Genomic DNA, 19,177 nt, shown 5'->3' on the forward strand with positions numbered 1-19,177 from the left:
CTGAGCAAAGAGCCCGATGTGGGGCTCGATTCCAGGACCCTGGGATCATGACGTGAGCCAAAGGCAGAGGCTTTAACCCACTGAGCCACCCAGGCGCCCCATAAAGAACAAGTTTTCTTAAAATATTTTTTTCAGGCTTTGAGCATTGGTTATTTGTGTATTCTAGGCTGCTTTTCAATATTTTTATCTATATTTTATTCTTTGTCACATCACAGACAAATTTTTGGAAGTATTTTCTTGGTCTTTCTGTTTCCTTTTCTTTAATTCACCAAATGGCCAAATCTGAAAAAATTGTCAAGTAATAAGTTAACTGAATCAGATTTGTGTTCCCTTATCTTTCTCGTAGGCAATCAATTGTATTTTCAATGAAAGCATTTTTACATTTTATTTTCTAGTTCCAAAATTTTAGTTTTTAAAGATTTATTTATGATAGTTACTGATTCTCATGTATTTCTGTATTTATCAGATGCTTCTAAATAATTTTGTATTTCTACTATCATATGCTATTCATTATCTTTAATAGCATACTTATAGAACATTAACAGTTTTTTAATATTTTCACTTATCGTGAATCCCTAAATATCTTTGAATATTCCAGAAGAGATTTGAAATGACAAAATTATGACTGTTTTAAAATTTCTAAAACTATAATTGAGTATGTGTTTCATAATTCTTTGCCTTCAAATTTACCTATATACAAAATCAGTCTTTTGAGGAATAGTGGGGGTAAGCTGATTATGATTGATTATATGCAACCAGGGAACCAAAAATAAAGTTAACAAAGCTTTAGACTAAGAAAGTTGGTTTTCTGTTTGTAGTTAAAGCTATTGTCTTTTTTTAAAGATAGGTCTCATTAAAAAAAAAATTCATATTGATTTATTTCTATAAATTCTAATTTTTGACATTTTACAAGGCTTTATTTTCATATTTTTTTCAAGTACTCAACTTGTAGGAGTGGAATTTTAGAATGCTAGTGTTAGGATATTGATTTGACACGTGACTTAAGCTTAAAAAAAAAAAAAAAAGTCAAGCTTTTAACCATGTATAGTTTTGGTGATTTGAGAGCATTTGCCCCTTACATACTCAAATCCTTGTAGATACAAACAGTGTTACGATCAAACTCGAATATTAAAATTTTAGAGGAAAAAGAATAGGAGTAATATATATCTCAAAGATGCACAGAATGAAGTTAATATTTATTTCAAATTAGTGATGGCAACCATTTAATGTGGTGCTGTTTATTTTTTATGGGTATTAAATTAAAATACTCATAAGTGATATGTTTTAGTAACATTTGAAGAACTGTACTTTGCCACTTTAGATAATGTTTATATTTGAGGCAGTAAGTTTCTGGCTTTAAAAATTTACAAAATATACCTTTTAACTTTAACATTAACTTTAACTTTAACATTAACTTTAACATTCTTAACCCAAAAAAGGCAGGTTATTTAAGTGTTTTTGAGAAATCCGCTCCAAGTGATTAGAATGGCACAAAATCCCATGTTAGTGATTTAAAAAATTTTAACAAATGCAAAGTTCTATGAAGGTTTTACTACGTTTTAGACTATGCCTTTAATTTATATTGTGTTGGGTAGATGGTCTTGCTAATGACTTTATATGCTTAGTGTAATTTATGTAGCATTTTAAAATCCATTTTTACTGTTACGTTTTGTTTCATCATTGCTTTCCTTATTCTGCATTTTCTGGTCATCTTCTGAATCTGCATCTTTTCTCTGCTACTTTCCTCCACAGCACCTTACTCACAGGGGCCTAGGATTTACCTGTGTCCCAGCTCCCCCTTTCTCTCTTGTGGTTCCCTTCATCTTAAAAAGTCCTGTCTCCTACTCTCGGAATCTAGCCTTCCCCCTCATCATTCTAGCCCTGTCAGCCCAGTTCTGAGGAAAAGTGTTTCTTTCAGTGAAGAGCTGTTCCTGGCTGCTTCTGGTAGGATCACATTATGTCAGCTTTTTAATCCCTTTATTTTAACTCACCTTTGAAAACAAGTAATTATTTCATACTATTAAAGAAGTATTGGGTGTCTTGCACAGGGCATACTTCTTATTTTTCTTATTGGTGGACAGAATTAAATGATTACAATGATGGTTGAGGATTATTGGTTGGATAATTATGAATATTCTGCTGAAGTAATTTTGTTTACAAAAAAAATTATATGTCTGAGGACATAGATCTGCATATTTCCAAGGATTATTGGGTTTTTATTTCTAGAGTTTCTGTTTTAGATGCTTTACTTTCTTTCCCTTCACACCAACTCCATTCACTTCGGACCTGCACCATCATGTTGCTAAGCCATATGGTTACATTAGTAAATTATTCTGTTCGAATTGGTTTAAGTCTCATTTTGGTGGTATTCTTTCTTTATCCATTTTTTTTTTCTGTCCATTGCATTGATTTTCAAATTATTCTGCTGTATTTTCTGATGTTTTATTTACTTCTACAAAATTACATTTTATTTTATGGCTTTCAATATGCTTCATACAAAGATATTAGTTTCATTTCTATGTTTAGTATTGTATAGTCTCTAAAACCCATATTTAGGTTCCTACAAGAAAAATATGTTCCTTTTTTATTTTTAAAGAAGAGAATGGGACTATACACATGCTAACCTTTGTTTCCTTATCCAAGAACAGCTAAAAATGTGAAAGTGAATTAGTTCCTTTTTTAAGTCATTGCAGTAAATTTGTATGTATCTTCAGTTTCAAAAGGGTGGGATTGAACTGTTAACTCTAGCCTCTAGAGCACTGGCTTCTCACCTGTCCCCTACTTTCTATAATTCTTTGATCATAATTGGTCTATTGGTACTATCAAAAGAATAAAATAAAGTAGGGAAAGAAATTAAAACTTAAGCCTTTAAAAAATACATCTTAGAGCTTGGGAATATAATTTCTTCTCATCCATAACTATGTACATTTGTGATGTGTCTATTACATGTCTGTGATTTTTAGTTTTTAAAAATATTTTATGTTGATTTTTGCAAATGAGTATTGAAAACTATGAATGTTAATAGTGTTTTGTCACAAATGTTATATTTAGGAATGGAAAGTTACCAGAAAATACATTGGACTATATTTCAAAATTGCCTAAAATTCACACTCTTTAGAGAATTTTGGAATATTTTAAATAAGCACAATTAAACGTGCTTCTCTCTATAGTTACTTTTAAACAAACATTTGATGTTTCTAGATTTCTTTTAGTAAGTATTCTTAAATTGTGAGCACAGTAAGTACAGTTGACCCTTGAACAACACACCCCTGCGCAAATTGAAAATGGGCATATAACTTCTGATTCCCCAAAAGCTTGAATATTAATAGTCTAGTCTTGACCACAAACCTTACTGATAACATAGTCAATTAAAACAGTTATATTACATGTATTCTATACTGTATTCTTGCAATGAAGTAAAGCTGAGGGAAGAAAATGTTACTAAGAAAATCATAAGGAAGAGAAAGTGCATTTATAGTACTGTCCTGTACTTATTGAAAAAAATTAATGTATAAGTGGACTGTGCAGTTGAAACCCATGTTGTTCCAGGGTCAATTGTAATTGGTAGTATCTTGATTATTTTGTATTAGAAGACTCACTCAACACTTAAAAAATTGAATATTATACAAAAATTCATACATTAACAAAATTTTAAAAATAAGTTTTAGAACAGATTGAATCTGAAACTCACTGTGATCACAGTTTTAACATCTAAAATCTTTGTGAATAAAATAGTAAAATATGTGCCTAATTGCATGTCAAGTACTTTAAATGTTTATATCATTTTAAGAAATTTGACTCATGATATTTATAAAGATGAATGCAGTTAACTTTCTGTTTCTATAGTTGTTTTTTGGTTGTTATTTATGTACTGATGTTCTGTAGGAATGGGAAGTGGTAGTGCTGGAAAAGAAGGGGGGCCGTTTAAAGCTCTTTTAAGACAACAGACTCAGTCAGCACTGGAACAAAGGGTAAGAGACACTCAATATTCTCTATTCTTACACTGTTAATATGATTTTATTATTATGCTTCTATATATTTATAACTTATTTCCATAAACTGGTTTGATCATGTATATGTAATATAATTTCAGAGTCCCAAAATTTATTTAAGGTCTTAAAGAAATTTGTTTATGAATAATTTTAATTTGGAATTCTGTAACTTTTTTTTTTTTGTCTTCTAATCTTTCATTAGAAGTAATCTATTTGGAAATATCCATTGGGTGATGAAATCATTTGTCATTTTACCTTAAAATTATAATATACAAAAGGAAATAGTGGACATTTTTCAGAAAAAAATATTTCAGTTGTACTATATTAAATATCTTTCTTGGGGTGCATGGGTGGCACAGTTGGTTAAGCATCAGACTCTGGATTTCAGCTGAGGTTTTAATCTTAGGGTTGTGAGATTGAGCCCGTGTTGGGCTCCATGGTGGGCATGGAGACTACGTAAAAAAAAAAAAAAAAAAAGGTAATTCTTCAATATATTAATATATTTATATGCTGAGATTATTTTTATGGTTGGCCAATCTCAGGGGTAAGAAATGCAGAGATTCATTATTTCTACAGATTAACATAAACAGTGTGGTTATTTGGTATGTGAATATATCTCTTTTAATTATTATAAGTTTAATGTTTACTTAACTTTGTTAATTGGGAAAATAAAGAGTCACAATTTTTGGATGATTTTTCTCTTTTTTTTTTTGTATAAACTTCATTGCTAAGGGAGGATCGCCTCATAGGTTCTGTAGAAGGCGGGTATGTTTCTGAACATGTGTGAGAGCCTTTTTCTTGTATTGGTAGCTGTTCTAGTTTTAATCTTGGTCATTTAAGTTTTATTTAAGCTTTAACAAATGTTGCCAGCTTTATTTCTTTTCGTAATGCATTTTTAAAAAATTTATTAGCACTATGAGGCTCATTTTTTTTCTACTCAACTAACACAGTGCATGATTATTTATATGTTATGTCAGTTATTAAGGCACAGTCCCATAGCTTTCATTGTGTCTGATTTGGAAGTTTATAAGCATTTACAGAATTTTCTTTTACATGTTCCCATTTTACACGAGCATTAAAAAAAAAGATCAAACAATAAATACCTTTAGAAGAATGCATTTTTTAAAAAAGGTATTTCATCTCTAGAGGTTAGCTTTTTGAGAATAGGGTTTTCAGGGTCTGTTACTACAAACAATATACACAGTTTACTTTTTTAGACTTTCTTTACTGTGCAGAAGTATCTGTATGTACCCTTTGCCTTGCAGACAAGGTTGGGGGGAGCAGAGCAGAGCTGAGCTAATCAATCAGCGTGATGAGACATTAGAGGTACAAGGTGGTTTGCTTTACCCCTCAGCAGGCAGCATTTGCACTTGAGCTGCTTTCACAACTTGCAGGCATACCAGCTACTATTGTGCAAAAAAGCCCACTTAAACATTGGGACCATTTATTGAAACCAAATATAGAAAGAGACTGGAAACACAGAGAAGAGGGTCAGGGGGAAGGTATGTGTGACTGTTTCTTAGGCCAGAATGCTCTTACCTCCTCCCCACTCCCACTTTTACATTCTCTACAGAGTTCCTTACATTAGGAATATTCCTTGTAATTGTGCTAGAATTCATAGGAACAGAAAAACTCGTATGAGATACGAGATTTTGCCTGTATCTTGTGCCTGTGACTTTATTATTGATATTAAGAGCTTTTGTAAACATCTAGCTTTAAGAGAAGAAAAATACTAATCAATAAAAATTGTTTTAAATTTAGTTTGGATAAAATTTATGTTTTCAAATATGATTTTAAACATTCTTCAAGTTTTGGACACATTATTACATTGGGTATACATTTCTAGATAATCTTTATGGACTTAACAGTAAAGATGTGGGAGAACTATAGTTTTCATTTACAACCTTGTAAAATCCGAGTTGGCAATATGTTTATGTTACCTAACTCTGCAGTAGTTACTTGAGTTTATGAGACTACCTCACTATCCTGGGTACACAGTAAATAGAACAAGCTTCGTCTTTAGCTTTCCCATTCACCTGTGGTGGCTGTTAGTATATCTTTGTTTTGGGAAAAAATTTGTACAGAAGTATGAAGAGTTTTTCCCATATGTGTTCAGATATGCCTTAACTCTGTCAAGTTGAATATTAGATCGAGGTGAACATATGATATACTTAATACCATTTTTATATTCATTTTTAAAATATTAATTTCTATTCATTGCCATCCTTTATAAAGTGTATGGCTTCCCCCCACCTTAGGAGAAGAGAACCTTTGTCCAGCATGTTTTATTTAAAGGGTTCAAGTAACAGTTCTCAAAAATAAAAGTGTTACAAAATCAGCGAAAAATAAGTTGACAGGATCTTGGTAATAGGTGTCAAGTGATTAGGAGATAAGATGTAGAGATATAAATTTGATTAGATTTAGGGTCTACCTATGAATGATTTGATGTAAAGCAAATAGGTTTACTTTTCAATATGACTCTTCTTTCACTTGTAAGAAAAATGAAGTTACTTTTCAGATGCTGGGAGATATATTTTTCTTCAGTAAAGAAACCTAGTTGACTTGGTTTAACTTAGTATTTCCCAAATATATTTTACAATGGAATCTGCCATGCAAAATACCTGTTAGTGAGGACCACACTTTGGGAAACACTTATACAAAGCAAACTCTTTTAATAATTGTGATGTTTTCGATAGTGGGGTAAAATTATATAATAAAATCATAGTAGGAATCTGGCACAGAGTTCTTTTTATCTAGAAAGTTGACTCTCATTTCTTGGGAAAATAAAAAGAATACTTGGTTGAAAAATAAACTATTTAAATATATTCTAAGAAAAATTCTATTTAAATGTTAAAAAATTACTTCCATTGTGTCCCCAGATTTTCCAACTAGCCTGTCCTTGAACACATGGTATTAAATAGATTTATGCTGTATGCATTTGGCTTATTGTCAAAATGTCAACATACAAATTTCCTCCTAGTTGTACCACAAGGCAAGGCACTTTATTTTTTTTTCTAACTTTTTTATTTTTAAGATTTTACTTATTTATTTGATAAAGAGGTCACAAGTAGGCAGAGAAAGAGGGGGAAGCAGGCTCCCTGCTGAGCAAGGAGCCCTGTGGGGGCCTGGATCCCAGGACCCTGAGATCATGACCTGAGAAGGCAAGGCACTTTAAATATTAGGGGTTTACAGAGAAAATATCTTCTGTGGTCCTGAAATTCTCATCTAGGCATTGAAAACGGGTTGGGCTTGGCTGATCTTAAGGAAGCTGTTCTTTTCAGTGGAAAAGAACCTACAAATTCATCAGGTATAATGATAAACTAGAGATTAAAACCAGCACCTTGTCTCACTGTTTTAATCAGAAATTTCAAGAAGCCAGATGATAAGGCTTGTTGCTCACATAGAGCCGAGGCCTCCTTGACTCACGTTAGCGTATGGGAAAGATTATAAAGTATAGTTTTAAGATACTTTGCCAAGGTCTGGCACTCTGTAAGTACTTCACAGTAGTCACTATGTAGTGGTGGTGGAAATGAGTGCTATTTAACAGTCACTGGTAGTCCCTGGCTACTGGTGAGAGGGGTGGAAGTGATAGGTGTTTAAAGGTAGGTATCCGCCATAGTGTTTCTGGGAGAGTTATCTGAAGATGTAGTTGTGGTTGAATAAACCATGCCATTTTTATGTACTTCAGGTTAAATTTTGTGTGTTAAATTAGGTGTGTTGATTGGACATGTAGGACAGAGTTTAAGTTTGCAGAGTGATCGTCTGCCTCTTTGGGCAGCCATTCCCCTACTTTTTCTGCTTATGATCACCAACTCTACTATGCTGCTTTTCCTCTTGTCTCTTTTTATCCCATCTTCTGGAATTTAGGAAAAAGAATCAGAATCTCAAGTAGAGAAATCATTTAGGTTAATTTTTATACCTACCTAAATTCTTATATTCAGATGTTTTCCAATATGTGAATTTACCTATCTTATTTCTCACTTTCAGAAGAAAGTACAGCTTTCCATTTAGCTGTTTTATTTTCAGTGTCTCTTGTCCAGAATATTTAAAATGTTTAAGTATAAAGATTAAATGTAAAGTGCTTTTTTCTACTATACTTCAGTATTTTGAGAAAATTTAAAAACTGTCTACTTAAAATTGAAAAAAATCATGAAGGCCTAACTTAGGTAAGATATTTAAGTTTCTAATAGCATAAACTTGGATGTGAGGGCGATCTGGCTGCGACATCTGTCACCCCATTGATCACCAGGGTTGATTCAGCTGATCTGGCTGGCTAGGCGGGTGTCCCCTTCCTCCCTCACAGCTCCATGTGCATCCCTCCCGAAGCTGCGTGCTCGGTCGAAGAGGACGACCTTCCCCAGTAGAGGAGAGGACTGTTCTTCGGTTAAGGGTATACGAGTAGCTGCGCTACCCTGCTAGAACCTCCAGACAAGCTCTAATAGCATAAACTTATTTGTATATTTCTCACTTAAAACTTATATTTAAAAAACTCAGGTAGAAATAAGGAGGCATTTTTGACTAAATTTTTTATAATACATGTAAGTGAAATTCCCTTCCTATCCTCCCCCTTTTTTCTTTTTGCCTGTCAGCTGTGCCAAACCTATCCATTTCCATAGATAGGTTTTTACTTTTTTTTTTTTTAATGTAGCCTAGGTTTTTCTTACCCTTGTTAATTTAAATATTTTAAATTCTAACTGAATTTATTTCTAAATTCTCTCTATATTTTATACTATGTCTTCATGGGTTATTGAAGTGTGCAGGACTGTTTGCCTTTGTGTTAAATGACTCCAAGTTGCTATGCTTTGTGAATTATGCTTTGGTGAGTTTGTATTCTCCATGCTTAGTAGCCAGTCAGTAATCTTGCTGCTTTTAATGTGCCTGCTTTTAGTAGTATTCTGTATGTCTTTATCTCTCAGCTTTCATTTGCTGCATTTAAATTATTGTGGTCAGAAAAAAAGATAATTGCTAGACTTTAAAATATGTTCCTAAAATTATGTATTTATAATTGCTGAATGGCATAGTATGGATATGATCTGTAGGGATTTCTTATGAATCAAGTACATAAATTTTAGCGCTTGGAAGTATGACAGTTCTTTGGACTGTTGAGAGCTCTGTTTTGCTTATTTTCCAGCTCTCAGTTATATTCTGAATAGCTGAGGCTACTGGTAAGTGACTTCTGGATAAGTGAGCTATGGTAATCTTAAAGCCGTATGAGGCAGATATTAAATTTCCCTTGCTTGCATCCAATTTTGTGTAATGTGGGAGCCCTCTATACTTGGAGAGCCACAGGAGCTCTGCTTTCTTCTTGGGTGCTATCTCAATGAATTTCCTTTCTCTCTTTCCCATTTCTGCCTTACCTCTAAATTGATGAGATTGATGTTCTTGAGAGAGAAGGGGAGAATGAAACTTAGAAGAACTTGGGGAATTTTATTTCCTCGCTTGCTGTCATCTATTTTCTTCTCCCTTTTCCTTAATATGCATCTATGTACTTAGAATTTTTTCCAGCTGCCCTGGTGTTGATAGAGTAAATTATCTTACACAGCAATTCTGTACCCTCTTGACCTTGGTATTTGCCCTTCGCTTATTCCTGAATCTCTTAACCCACACTGCTCATTCTCTCACTCCTTCCTTAGTTCCACATTCTTGTAGATCTCTTGCACCAGGCCTTCAGAGTCTTTACCAGTAGCCTGGAATTGGGTGTGTGTATGTGAGGAGGATTCTGCCCCACTGAGAAGTAGACTCAGGCTCGAAGGGCAGGGGAATTCCCACATCTCACTGTGAATTTGCATAAAGAGTAGGAGATTGAAAGGAAGGAAGAATGTGTCCAAATATCTTAAATCAAAACTCTGAGAACCTTTTTTTCTCATTGAGAATTGATAAAAAGAGTGTTTGGATTCTGTATAACATGATATATGTGGGAAAATGGATTAGGAACTCTAAACATCTAAGAAGACATTTAATTACAAAGCATGTGTAATGTATAACTGGTAGCCTTTTGTTAAGAGATAGGATTCATATCATAGTATGAATATAATCTATGGGGATCAGGCTTCTTAACAAGCAATTTTTTTGTACTTTACACATGGTCAGTTATATTTTCCCCCCTTTCTTTCTACTAGGAATTTCCATTTTTTACCTTGACGGCATTTCCTCCTGGATTTCTCATGCATGTTGGGGGTGTTGTTAGTGCACGCTCTGTGAAGCTTTTGGATCGTATCCACAATCCTGGTATGTTCTTTAAAAGTTTGTTTTCAGCGTTTCATTTACTTAAACTGGGATTATTAAAATTGATTTTTATACTAAAAAAAATCAAGTCTATCCGTATAGAGAAATGAAAAAGAAAGTATAAACTGGCATGTTGCTTTAAGTATTTGCTATAATTCTGATTAAAAATAATCAAATAAGTAGAAGTATATTTTAGTTAGCTTTTTTATATAAAACAAATATTGATTCATTTTCCTGGCCAGGCATCACTTTGAAGAAGTTCCTAGGTAACTTTTCAGTCAGCTTTTTTCTTTGACCCAGGCAGACAACAAATTTTGTAATTTGACCGTTGTGGCCATTATCTTAAGATGTTAATTCTTTTCATTAGCAATAACTCTTCATAGATTATTTTAGTAATTTCCTTATTCCTAAAAGAAGTATTCCTTTGAAATGTAATTATAAACATTGTGTAGTGTCTAAGAATTAAGAAAAGTAGTGCTGTCTGTGCATTCCTGGTTTCTTTTCTAAAACTATTTGTTCTACATAAGCAAACAAGTAAGAATAGTAGCTCACTCCTTTAAAACATGGGGCCATGATCATAAAAGAAGAAAGGCATCAAATCAATCTCAATTTCAGGCCCTTGGATTAGGAATGCTTTGATGGTTTTTCTAAATCCAAAATAAGCGTGATAAGTGGTAGAAACTTTCTGTGTGCAGTGTGTTCTTGCATCTCTTGACTGGATTCCCAGTAATTTGCTCAAGTCACTTATTATTTTGATGACATACTTAAAAAGCTGAAGTTATGTTAGTGTTCTTATTTGGCATATATACATACATATTTTTGAAAAATTTAAACTGTCACTTCCAATAACCTCTTCCTGAGGCTTGTACTGACAGCTACAAAAAGAGTAAAACACTGAAATTATTTTATGCAAAACACTGCAGATAGTGATTTTGAGGATACAGAGCATTACCATTCTTCTAAGTTAAAAAAAAATTTAATCTGTGCCTTGCAGTTTGATGTCTTTTCAGTTAATAATTCCAGAGGAGCAGAATGGAATTTTTTCCAGAGCTTGAACGAGATTTCAAAAGAGGAATAGTAGCTAGGATTATTTAACTCTTAAAGCTAAACAAATACATCTTTTAAGCCTTAGTCTTCTCTTTTTTTCTTCTCTGGTTTATTTTTTTTCTGCTCTTCCTTATTTTTTCAAATCAATTTAAGATCTTTTCTTCATGTAGTTTTTGTGAATTCTGTAGTAATTAAAGGCACATTTAGACTGATGCTACCTAATGTATTGAGACATTGGGGACTCTGCAATTTCCATATCTTTGTGTTTAGGAACTTAAATTATTTGGAAAGCACAAGGAAATACTGAGTTAATATACCTGACATTAACTTGGGTGTGACCCAAGGCTTGTTAACTGCCGTTTCTTTGGACCATTGACTTAAATATTTTGCTAGATGGTGCCCACTGATAAGCTCCAAAATGGTTTCAGCAATATATTTAACTGTTCCGTTTACTGAAAACATTCTGATTTTATTGTGGCTTCCAGGTACTCTGAGTAAGCTATAGAGTCTGGGAGAACAAACAAGTCTTACTTAAATAAGTTTAAGTAGAAAGCTGTATTTAAAATCCTATTATTTTTTACAAAAAACTTGTTTTTAGGGTTTATCATGCTTGCCAGTTTGTTCTAGCGGTGTGAGAAATATAAGAACCCAGGCCGAGGGAAGAACACAGGAATCTTTAATACAGAATACATTTTGTGTATTATAATTATCAAGTTATCCATTCTCTTCCTTTCCTCCCCATATCAGAATATATTTTTTTCAATTCACATGTAGGAAATCCTAGTTACTAATGTACTTATTTCCTAAAAGATTATGGGCATATAAATATAAATGCTTTTAATGATGTACAAGTTATATTTTAATTTTGTTTTATTTTCAGTTAATTTTAATCAACTATGTATTCTAATGGTTTCACTATTACATGATTTTGATATAAAAATCACATTTTGGGGGGTGGTTTTATATATGTATTATGCATTAAAAAAGGAAGATTTTCTTAAGAACATTTTATTGATGTTCTTAATATTTCATAAATAGTTATTTATGAAAAAGATTTAATTTGTTGAAAAAAGCTGAATGTTAAAACCAAAAAACCCCTCTAGATTAGCATCTACCATGATAATGATATATTGATTTTATGATGCTGAGTTACTCTGCTGAGAGAAACTTAAGATGGATTGAGATGCCTGTGCTGTTAAAATGCTGTATTTGCACTCTCAAATGAATCTTGCAGCTATTTTTTTTCTAGTGAATATGGGAACTTTTCATTTTACACTGGAGTGTAGAAGGAATAAAATCTTATTTTTAAACCACTACCGTCTGCTACGTATAGATTATTATTCTGGAGTTAGTTCCTTTAGCATATCCTCCTTTGTTAAATATTAAGCAACACGGACAAGAATGGGGTGGTTTTAAAAATCAAGGTCATTATCTTAAACAACTAGACTTTAGTTAATGTTAGATTATGATAGCATGCTCCTTCTTCTCTTTCTATTTCTACTTCTTATTAACTCTGCTGTCTGTGTCTTTCCAGTTGCTGTCGAGTGGTATTGTCAATTGTGTTCTTGTTTGTAGTGTTTTTTTGTTTTTTTTTTCCTACTATTCTGCACCTAAAACTGATCTACTAATTTGCTGTTTTGAACTCAGCCTTTGTCGGAATTATGGGTAACACAAGATCTTACAAACTGCTAGACTGGAATAGTTTCAATTCAGGTATTTTGATGGTCATTCAGTACTACATATGCTGACAAAAATTATGGCAGCTCAGTGAAGTTTTTAGAAATGTTCTAGATTAAATAGGTTTAATGGAAATTCAGTTATACAGATACATTCTGCAGTACATATGTTGTAACTCTTAAAGTTTCCACAGAATTGCAAATATAAAAATGTGTTAACTAAAATGAATTAACCAAAACCATAGAAATACCATAAATTACAAATGGCTTTTGTCAGGTGATTAACTTTCAGAAACCTAAATTTAAATTATATTTATTATATTTTGGACAGTTTTTTCATGTCAGTTAATTGTCATAGGCATTAGCTTTATAATTAAAGCGATGTTAATTGTTAAATGTAAGTATTAAATGGCTAGTTTGATAAGCTTAAAGTCTGCTTAAACATTAATTTAGACTTGAGTATAATATATTTAGTATTCTATAAATACTATAAAAGTGTGACTATTACCATTTTTTTTTATAATTCCAGAAGTGTTTCAAAATTTGGTAAGTAAGAGCAGATTTTGGGGGGATTAACAGCTTTCATAAGCTCCCTTCCTTCCCCGTTCATGTGAGAATTTAATTTTTCTTTTTAGGTAATTTTACATATGGATATAATTTGTAAAATATAGTTTGTAGCTTTTAGAGAAACTAAACTAACTTTACAGCTGATGATGTGGTTTAGAGTCAAAGCCAGTTTTTCTTTTTGATAAAAGCATATTCTTCTAATATAAATATGTAAATTTTTATGTTCTTTATTTTTGAAATTAAATAATAGAACCATTTTGATTCGGTATTAGAGGCTGGTATTTTGCCTGAAGGATTTTACCAGTTCTTTGTGTCAGAAAGTATATATCTATTTATAGAAAAACAAAATCACCAAGAGGCTTAACATTTTAGATAATATTTCATAATCTTTTCAATATTGTAAGCTTTTTTTTGTTCTTAGGGGTCCAGGATGTAAGTTCTGATGTAAGTAATGCATGTTTGACTATGAAGTATCTCATGTTCATCATGCAGGTTTACCTAAGTTCAGTCTAGTAAACAATCTGATCAGGTACAACCTTTGCAGATTTAGACTGACATCAGTTGGTAAGTCTTCAGGGAAATTACCTCTCCTACTCCGGTTTTTGCCAGCATGTTACCATATTGATGAAAATTAAAATAATCGTTTTTAAATGTTATGTGTTATACTTGGTTTTTAGTGAGGAAAATACCCTGCTGGATTCATTTAATAAAAATAATGTTATTTTAAAGTGTAGGCAGATTAGTGTATAAGAAGTAAAAAAGCCTAATTATGTAAGAAAAGGACATTGGGAATAGACTGATCATTAATAATTTAAGGAACTTAAACGTTGTCAGGGCAAAGATGTTTAGGGTGAGATGAGTGTTAGATGAATGAACAGTCTTGGAAAGTAGAAAAGTAGTTAAATCTTATAATACTTTGTCCCCCATAAGCAGAACTACAGAATTTGGCAAGGAAAAACATGGTTGAGGAAGCGGTATATCTTGCCATCATTTAAAATAAAGTCAGGTAGTGAGTGTATGAAAAAAGATGGATAGAAGTTACAGAATAGTAAAAGAATTTCAAAGATGACACTTTCAGTTTAATGTTCTAATAGCTCTGTGCTTTTGACTGAGATATTAGAATCTCCTAACAGTGTATATCAGGCTGATTTTGATATTAGGTTAAGAAAAATAATGTGATAATTCTGAAATACAAAAATGTAATATTTATAAATATATTTGAATCATTTATGTATTCTTTTCTGTGATTGGGGAATAGATTAGCCATTGCTGTCCTGTATTACCATAGAAAATCAGGAGTTGGCCACATCAGTAAGAAAAATAATTGTGGTTATAATTTTTATTAATGTTAGAAATTGTTCATCAATACTGTACTTCCTGGATTCTGACACCATTTATTTTGTGAGGTATCACCATTTTAATAATAGCTTTCCAAGAGAAAAGAGAAAGAAACATTACTATATTAAGTATATTGATTAATTACTAGACATGTTTATTTCAGAAACATTAAAATGTGGAAAGATATAAGAAACATCTTTATCACATAGTAGTATTTCATGAAATACGATCTATCGTGCAAGCATTTATTAGAACTTATTTTGTACCATACAGTTTGCTAGATGGTAGGTGTGCGAAGATGTCAGTCACCCCGTTTTCATGAAAGTCATATTCTGGACAGTTAAAAAAATATGTTAATGGTTTACTGTGTGGTGTGGTGTGATATAAGGTAGAGAAGTAAAGAGGAAGGCATGATTAACTATGTGGCAGGGAAGCTTGGAGAGGTAATTCTTGAGTTCAGTTTGAAGGATATATATGACCTTAATGTAGATTTTATATTTCTGACAGTGTATTTGGAGGCATATTGTTCACTCCTTTGAATGTAGTTCTGAAACTTTAGTAGTGCATTGCAGAACAGTCCCCTAGTCATTACTTGTTTGATGATGTTTACCCAGTTATTTTATACCTATTGCTTGCCATTGAATACAAAATGTCTTTGTTGCTTCAGCTTTTTATTGTGTTTCCCTTTTTCTTCTGCTTTGCTGTCTCAGGTTTTGTTAAGTACAGTGATAGGAAATATTTTTATATAGCAGGAAGAAGGAAACTCAATTATCTGAGAATTTATTTTAAAATCACGGTATTCCCTTTTCTTATCTTACTTCTTATGTTTCTGGCCTGGTTAATGGACTTTGAGAAAGACAAGCTGAATCTTGCTGCTTGAAAGGAGGAAGCAGCATTTGCAGATCTTGTGTGTGACATGCCTGGAATGGGCTGCATAGGAGTAAGACAGGGTATCCCACGGTCACATGTATGTTAGATCATTGGCTGTATAATGGAGAATGCATTTAAAGGCAGCAAGCCTATACACTGCAGTACTCCTGGCCTGGTAAGTGACCTAGGATTTGGTGGTGATAAGAGAGCTGAAGTTCACAGAGCACTTAACTATGTGCTAGGCACTCTTCCAAGTGCTGTATGATAGCAGGTCACTTAATTCTCAAAACACAGCTCTGAGATAGGCATTTTTCCTCTTTTGTGAATGAGAGAAATGAAGCATAACAATTTGCCTTAAGTGAAATAGAAAGTTGTTGAGCTACAATGTGAACTTAACTACTCTGGCTTCAGGGCTTACACTCTTAAGATAAATTTAGAAAATATTTAAAACGTAAAATCATCAGGACTTGGTAATTAGTGGAATGTGGCAAATCAAACAGTCTCTTAGCAACTTTGAGCTGAGAGAAGGAGAAAGATGGATTAGAATGATCCCACATGGCTACAAGTCTAAAATCCCAGTGAGCAGTTGAATCCTATCTTTTGGAAACCCAACTCTATTTGAAAATTGAGTTATAAAAATATTTTAAGAGTAGATTTTAAAAGGCATAGCTCTTTCCTTCTTAAATGGCTATGCTATTTATTTTTCTTTCTTCTGAGTTTACCACTGAAAGTTATTTCTGGGTAGCAAACTGATACAATTTTTAATTAGGAATAGTCTCAGTATAGTTGAGAAAAAATTGTTATTCTTTCTTCATGTAGGGTACTTGTGAGCTTAGATATTTTTTTCAGGAAGTCCCAAGAGGAAACAATAAAGTAGATATATAATGTGGTTTGAAAAAATGCTAGTCTGAAATAGCTTCCAAACTTAGACAGTATTTTTAAGAGCAAATGTTTTAAGTACTGAGTTAATAAAATAGCTAGATAACTTTCGTTTTTGAGAATATTTTAAAAAGTTATTATTTTAGATTATAGGTTTAGGACATATGTTTGAGATTTTCTGTCTTCTAATAAATGAACCCTTGCTAGTGCTAAGGGAAGCTTTATATTAGTGGTCTGAATTCAGAAAATGTTACTCTTTTTTTGGTCATCTGAATTATAGTTGTTTTACTTTGGGGTCAAAAATTAATCATCAAAACCAAGAAAAATAGGTATAATTATTACTTTAAACATATTTTAACAAAATGAGTCAACAGATGTGTAAGGAACTATTAATAGAATACACATATCAGTCTGATAATCTAAATTTTTTTTTTCAGTTTTAAGTAAAAATCTTTTATTCAGTGGATGTTTGTGGTTTGCCTACTGTGTCTTGAGCATGATGTTGGGGATTGGGAACATGTTTGTTCAGCCAGGCAGACAACATGATTATACACCCAGTCTAGGCTATTTCTTAAACTATTTTGCTGTGTGTGTGTAGTAGTAGTAGTAGTAGTAGTAGTACTAGTAATAGTTGTTGTTAAATGGAGAGAGGCTTTCTTGGAACTTGAATTCTACTGATGACCCCAGCAGTTATTTTTACTACTTCTGAGAGGTACTCATGAGCAGATATGCAAAACTAAGCTTAAAGTAGTTAAGCAGCTTTTGGTTTTAAGAATTTTAATAAGGTTTTAAGAAGTAGGTATATGGAGTTCAGGAGGGCATAAATATAGCCATGTATGATGTGTGAGCTTCTCTTTATACGTAATGCAACATATAACTGTAATAAATAATTTTCTGTTTGTGTATAATGTAACTGCATATTGACTACTGTCAATTCCTTATTATCTGTAAAAAAAAGTCAGGTTTATAATTTCCTTAATTTATAAATTTTACTCTTTATATATATCTAATATAACTGGATATTAATTACACTATTATAAGGTGACATGTAAATTAATATATAACTTTATATATATAAAAAGGGAAATCTCACAGGTCAGGAGTGATTATATATCTGACTTATTTTATAAATAGTGAAGACTCCAGTTTGATCTAATATGGATTATATCCCAGCTACCATCCTAACATCCTAAATTACCACAAGTTGGTGTTTGCTCTGAATTTGCACATCATTTCCTGTATGATGGAACTGTTCTTCCTAGGTTGGTACTGAATCCCCATCTGGTTTGAGATTGTATATACACTTAAATCTGAACTCTGTAATTCCTGTTTCATTAGGGGAAATTTATCTTCTTCAAAAAGTTGTTTTGTGTTGGAATAATATTTTAAGGTATTTAAGAATGTGGCTTTCTTATGCTGTCCATTGACAAGATAGATTATCATTGTATTAAAAATGTTTACTTGAGCCCACCTAACCTTTGATCTTGTTTAAAATCTCTTCTTGTTTATTTAAAAATTAGATTGAATAATTGTCCATTTCCTTTTTTTCTTTAAGTCAGATGTAAAGATCCTCAGTGGCAGAATTCTCTTCCAGAGTTATGTAACAACAGAATTAAATTGAACACTTTAGATAGTCATTATTTCTTAGTTGCAAGTGTGAGATTGCCTAAAATCTCAAAGGGATTCAGTTTTATAAAGGCCTATTATGTTGAGTTGTTCACTTCTTTACTTTCTGAGATATAAACATTTATTTTCATTATAGGAATACTTACCAGTTTCACCTGCATTTCAGAAATAAGATAAAATGTTAAAAAGATGGCACGATATCAAGCTATGGCCATGCTCTAGAGAAGTGACAGTAGTAAAATAAATTAATTGTGATGCCAACCAAGTGTGCAGACATTACCTCTAAATGAAGCATCACTGAAGTATTGACCTACAGCCCAGTTCATGACTATAAATAAAAGGATATAGTAAAAGATTGTGGGGCACCTGGCTGGCTCACTCAGTGGGGCATACGAGTCTTGGGATTGTGAGTTTGAGCCCCATGTTGGCTGTAGAGATTATTTAAAAATAGAATCTTAATTAAAAAAAAAGATTTGTGGTATTATCTATGAAAAGTTTTGACCCATAGTAGAAAAAAGTAATAGTTTTAAATATAATTTATTTAATAAATAAATTTTAATTTCTCCTAAAATGAGGTCTTTTTAAAATTATAAATAATTGTATGGATTATTAGGAGGAGCATGGTATTTAAAGTGAAGATATTTTTTTCTTGACATCTGTGAATTGTTGATTAATTGCGACCTTCACATCTCAGCTGTATTTCCTTCAAGTGACTAAATTGTATCCAGTTTCATGAGTGGCATGTATAATTGCCATAAATTTTTAAGCCAGATTCTTTGTTTTTGCCTTTATGTAAGTATAGTAGATCCTCAGTTTTGACTTTTGGAGAGTGTAAAACAATTCAAATTCAACTAGTGTGTTTCTCATAAGAATACAGTTAATAGCTTTTAGGCTTTAAAAATTCTATTATAGGATTAAATATGGTGATATTTCTGAATCTTCAGTGATATAAGTTAG

General features: G+C 32.3%; 1 protein-coding gene across 20 annotated transcripts in view; it reads left to right on the forward strand.

The window, feature by feature from the left end:
- C2CD5 (C2 calcium dependent domain containing 5) overlaps positions 1-19,177 on the forward strand; it is a 97,227-nt gene that overhangs the window by 34,320 nt on the left and 43,730 nt on the right. For 12 of the 20 annotated variants that reach the window (XR_004286892.1, XR_004286893.1, XM_032347674.1 and 9 more), the window contains 4 exons: positions 3,886-3,971; positions 4,725-4,757; positions 10,112-10,220; positions 12,912-12,977. Coding sequence is in view for 18 of the 20 variants with exons in the window: in XM_032347674.1 (XP_032203565.1) it covers positions 3,886-3,971; positions 4,725-4,757; positions 10,112-10,220; positions 12,912-12,977 (294 nt within the window). In the remaining 2 variants the exon portion in view is untranslated. The remainder of the gene's footprint in view (positions 1-3,885; positions 3,972-4,724; positions 4,758-10,111; positions 10,221-12,911; positions 12,978-19,177) is intronic. The other 8 variants (XM_032347681.1, XM_032347680.1, XM_032347683.1 and 5 more) reach the window with 3 other exon arrangements.

The sequence above is a fragment of the Mustela erminea genome, chromosome 6 (genome assembly GCF_009829155.1).
Source record: "Mustela erminea isolate mMusErm1 chromosome 6, mMusErm1.Pri, whole genome shotgun sequence".
Taxonomy (NCBI): domain Eukaryota; kingdom Metazoa; phylum Chordata; class Mammalia; order Carnivora; family Mustelidae; genus Mustela; species Mustela erminea.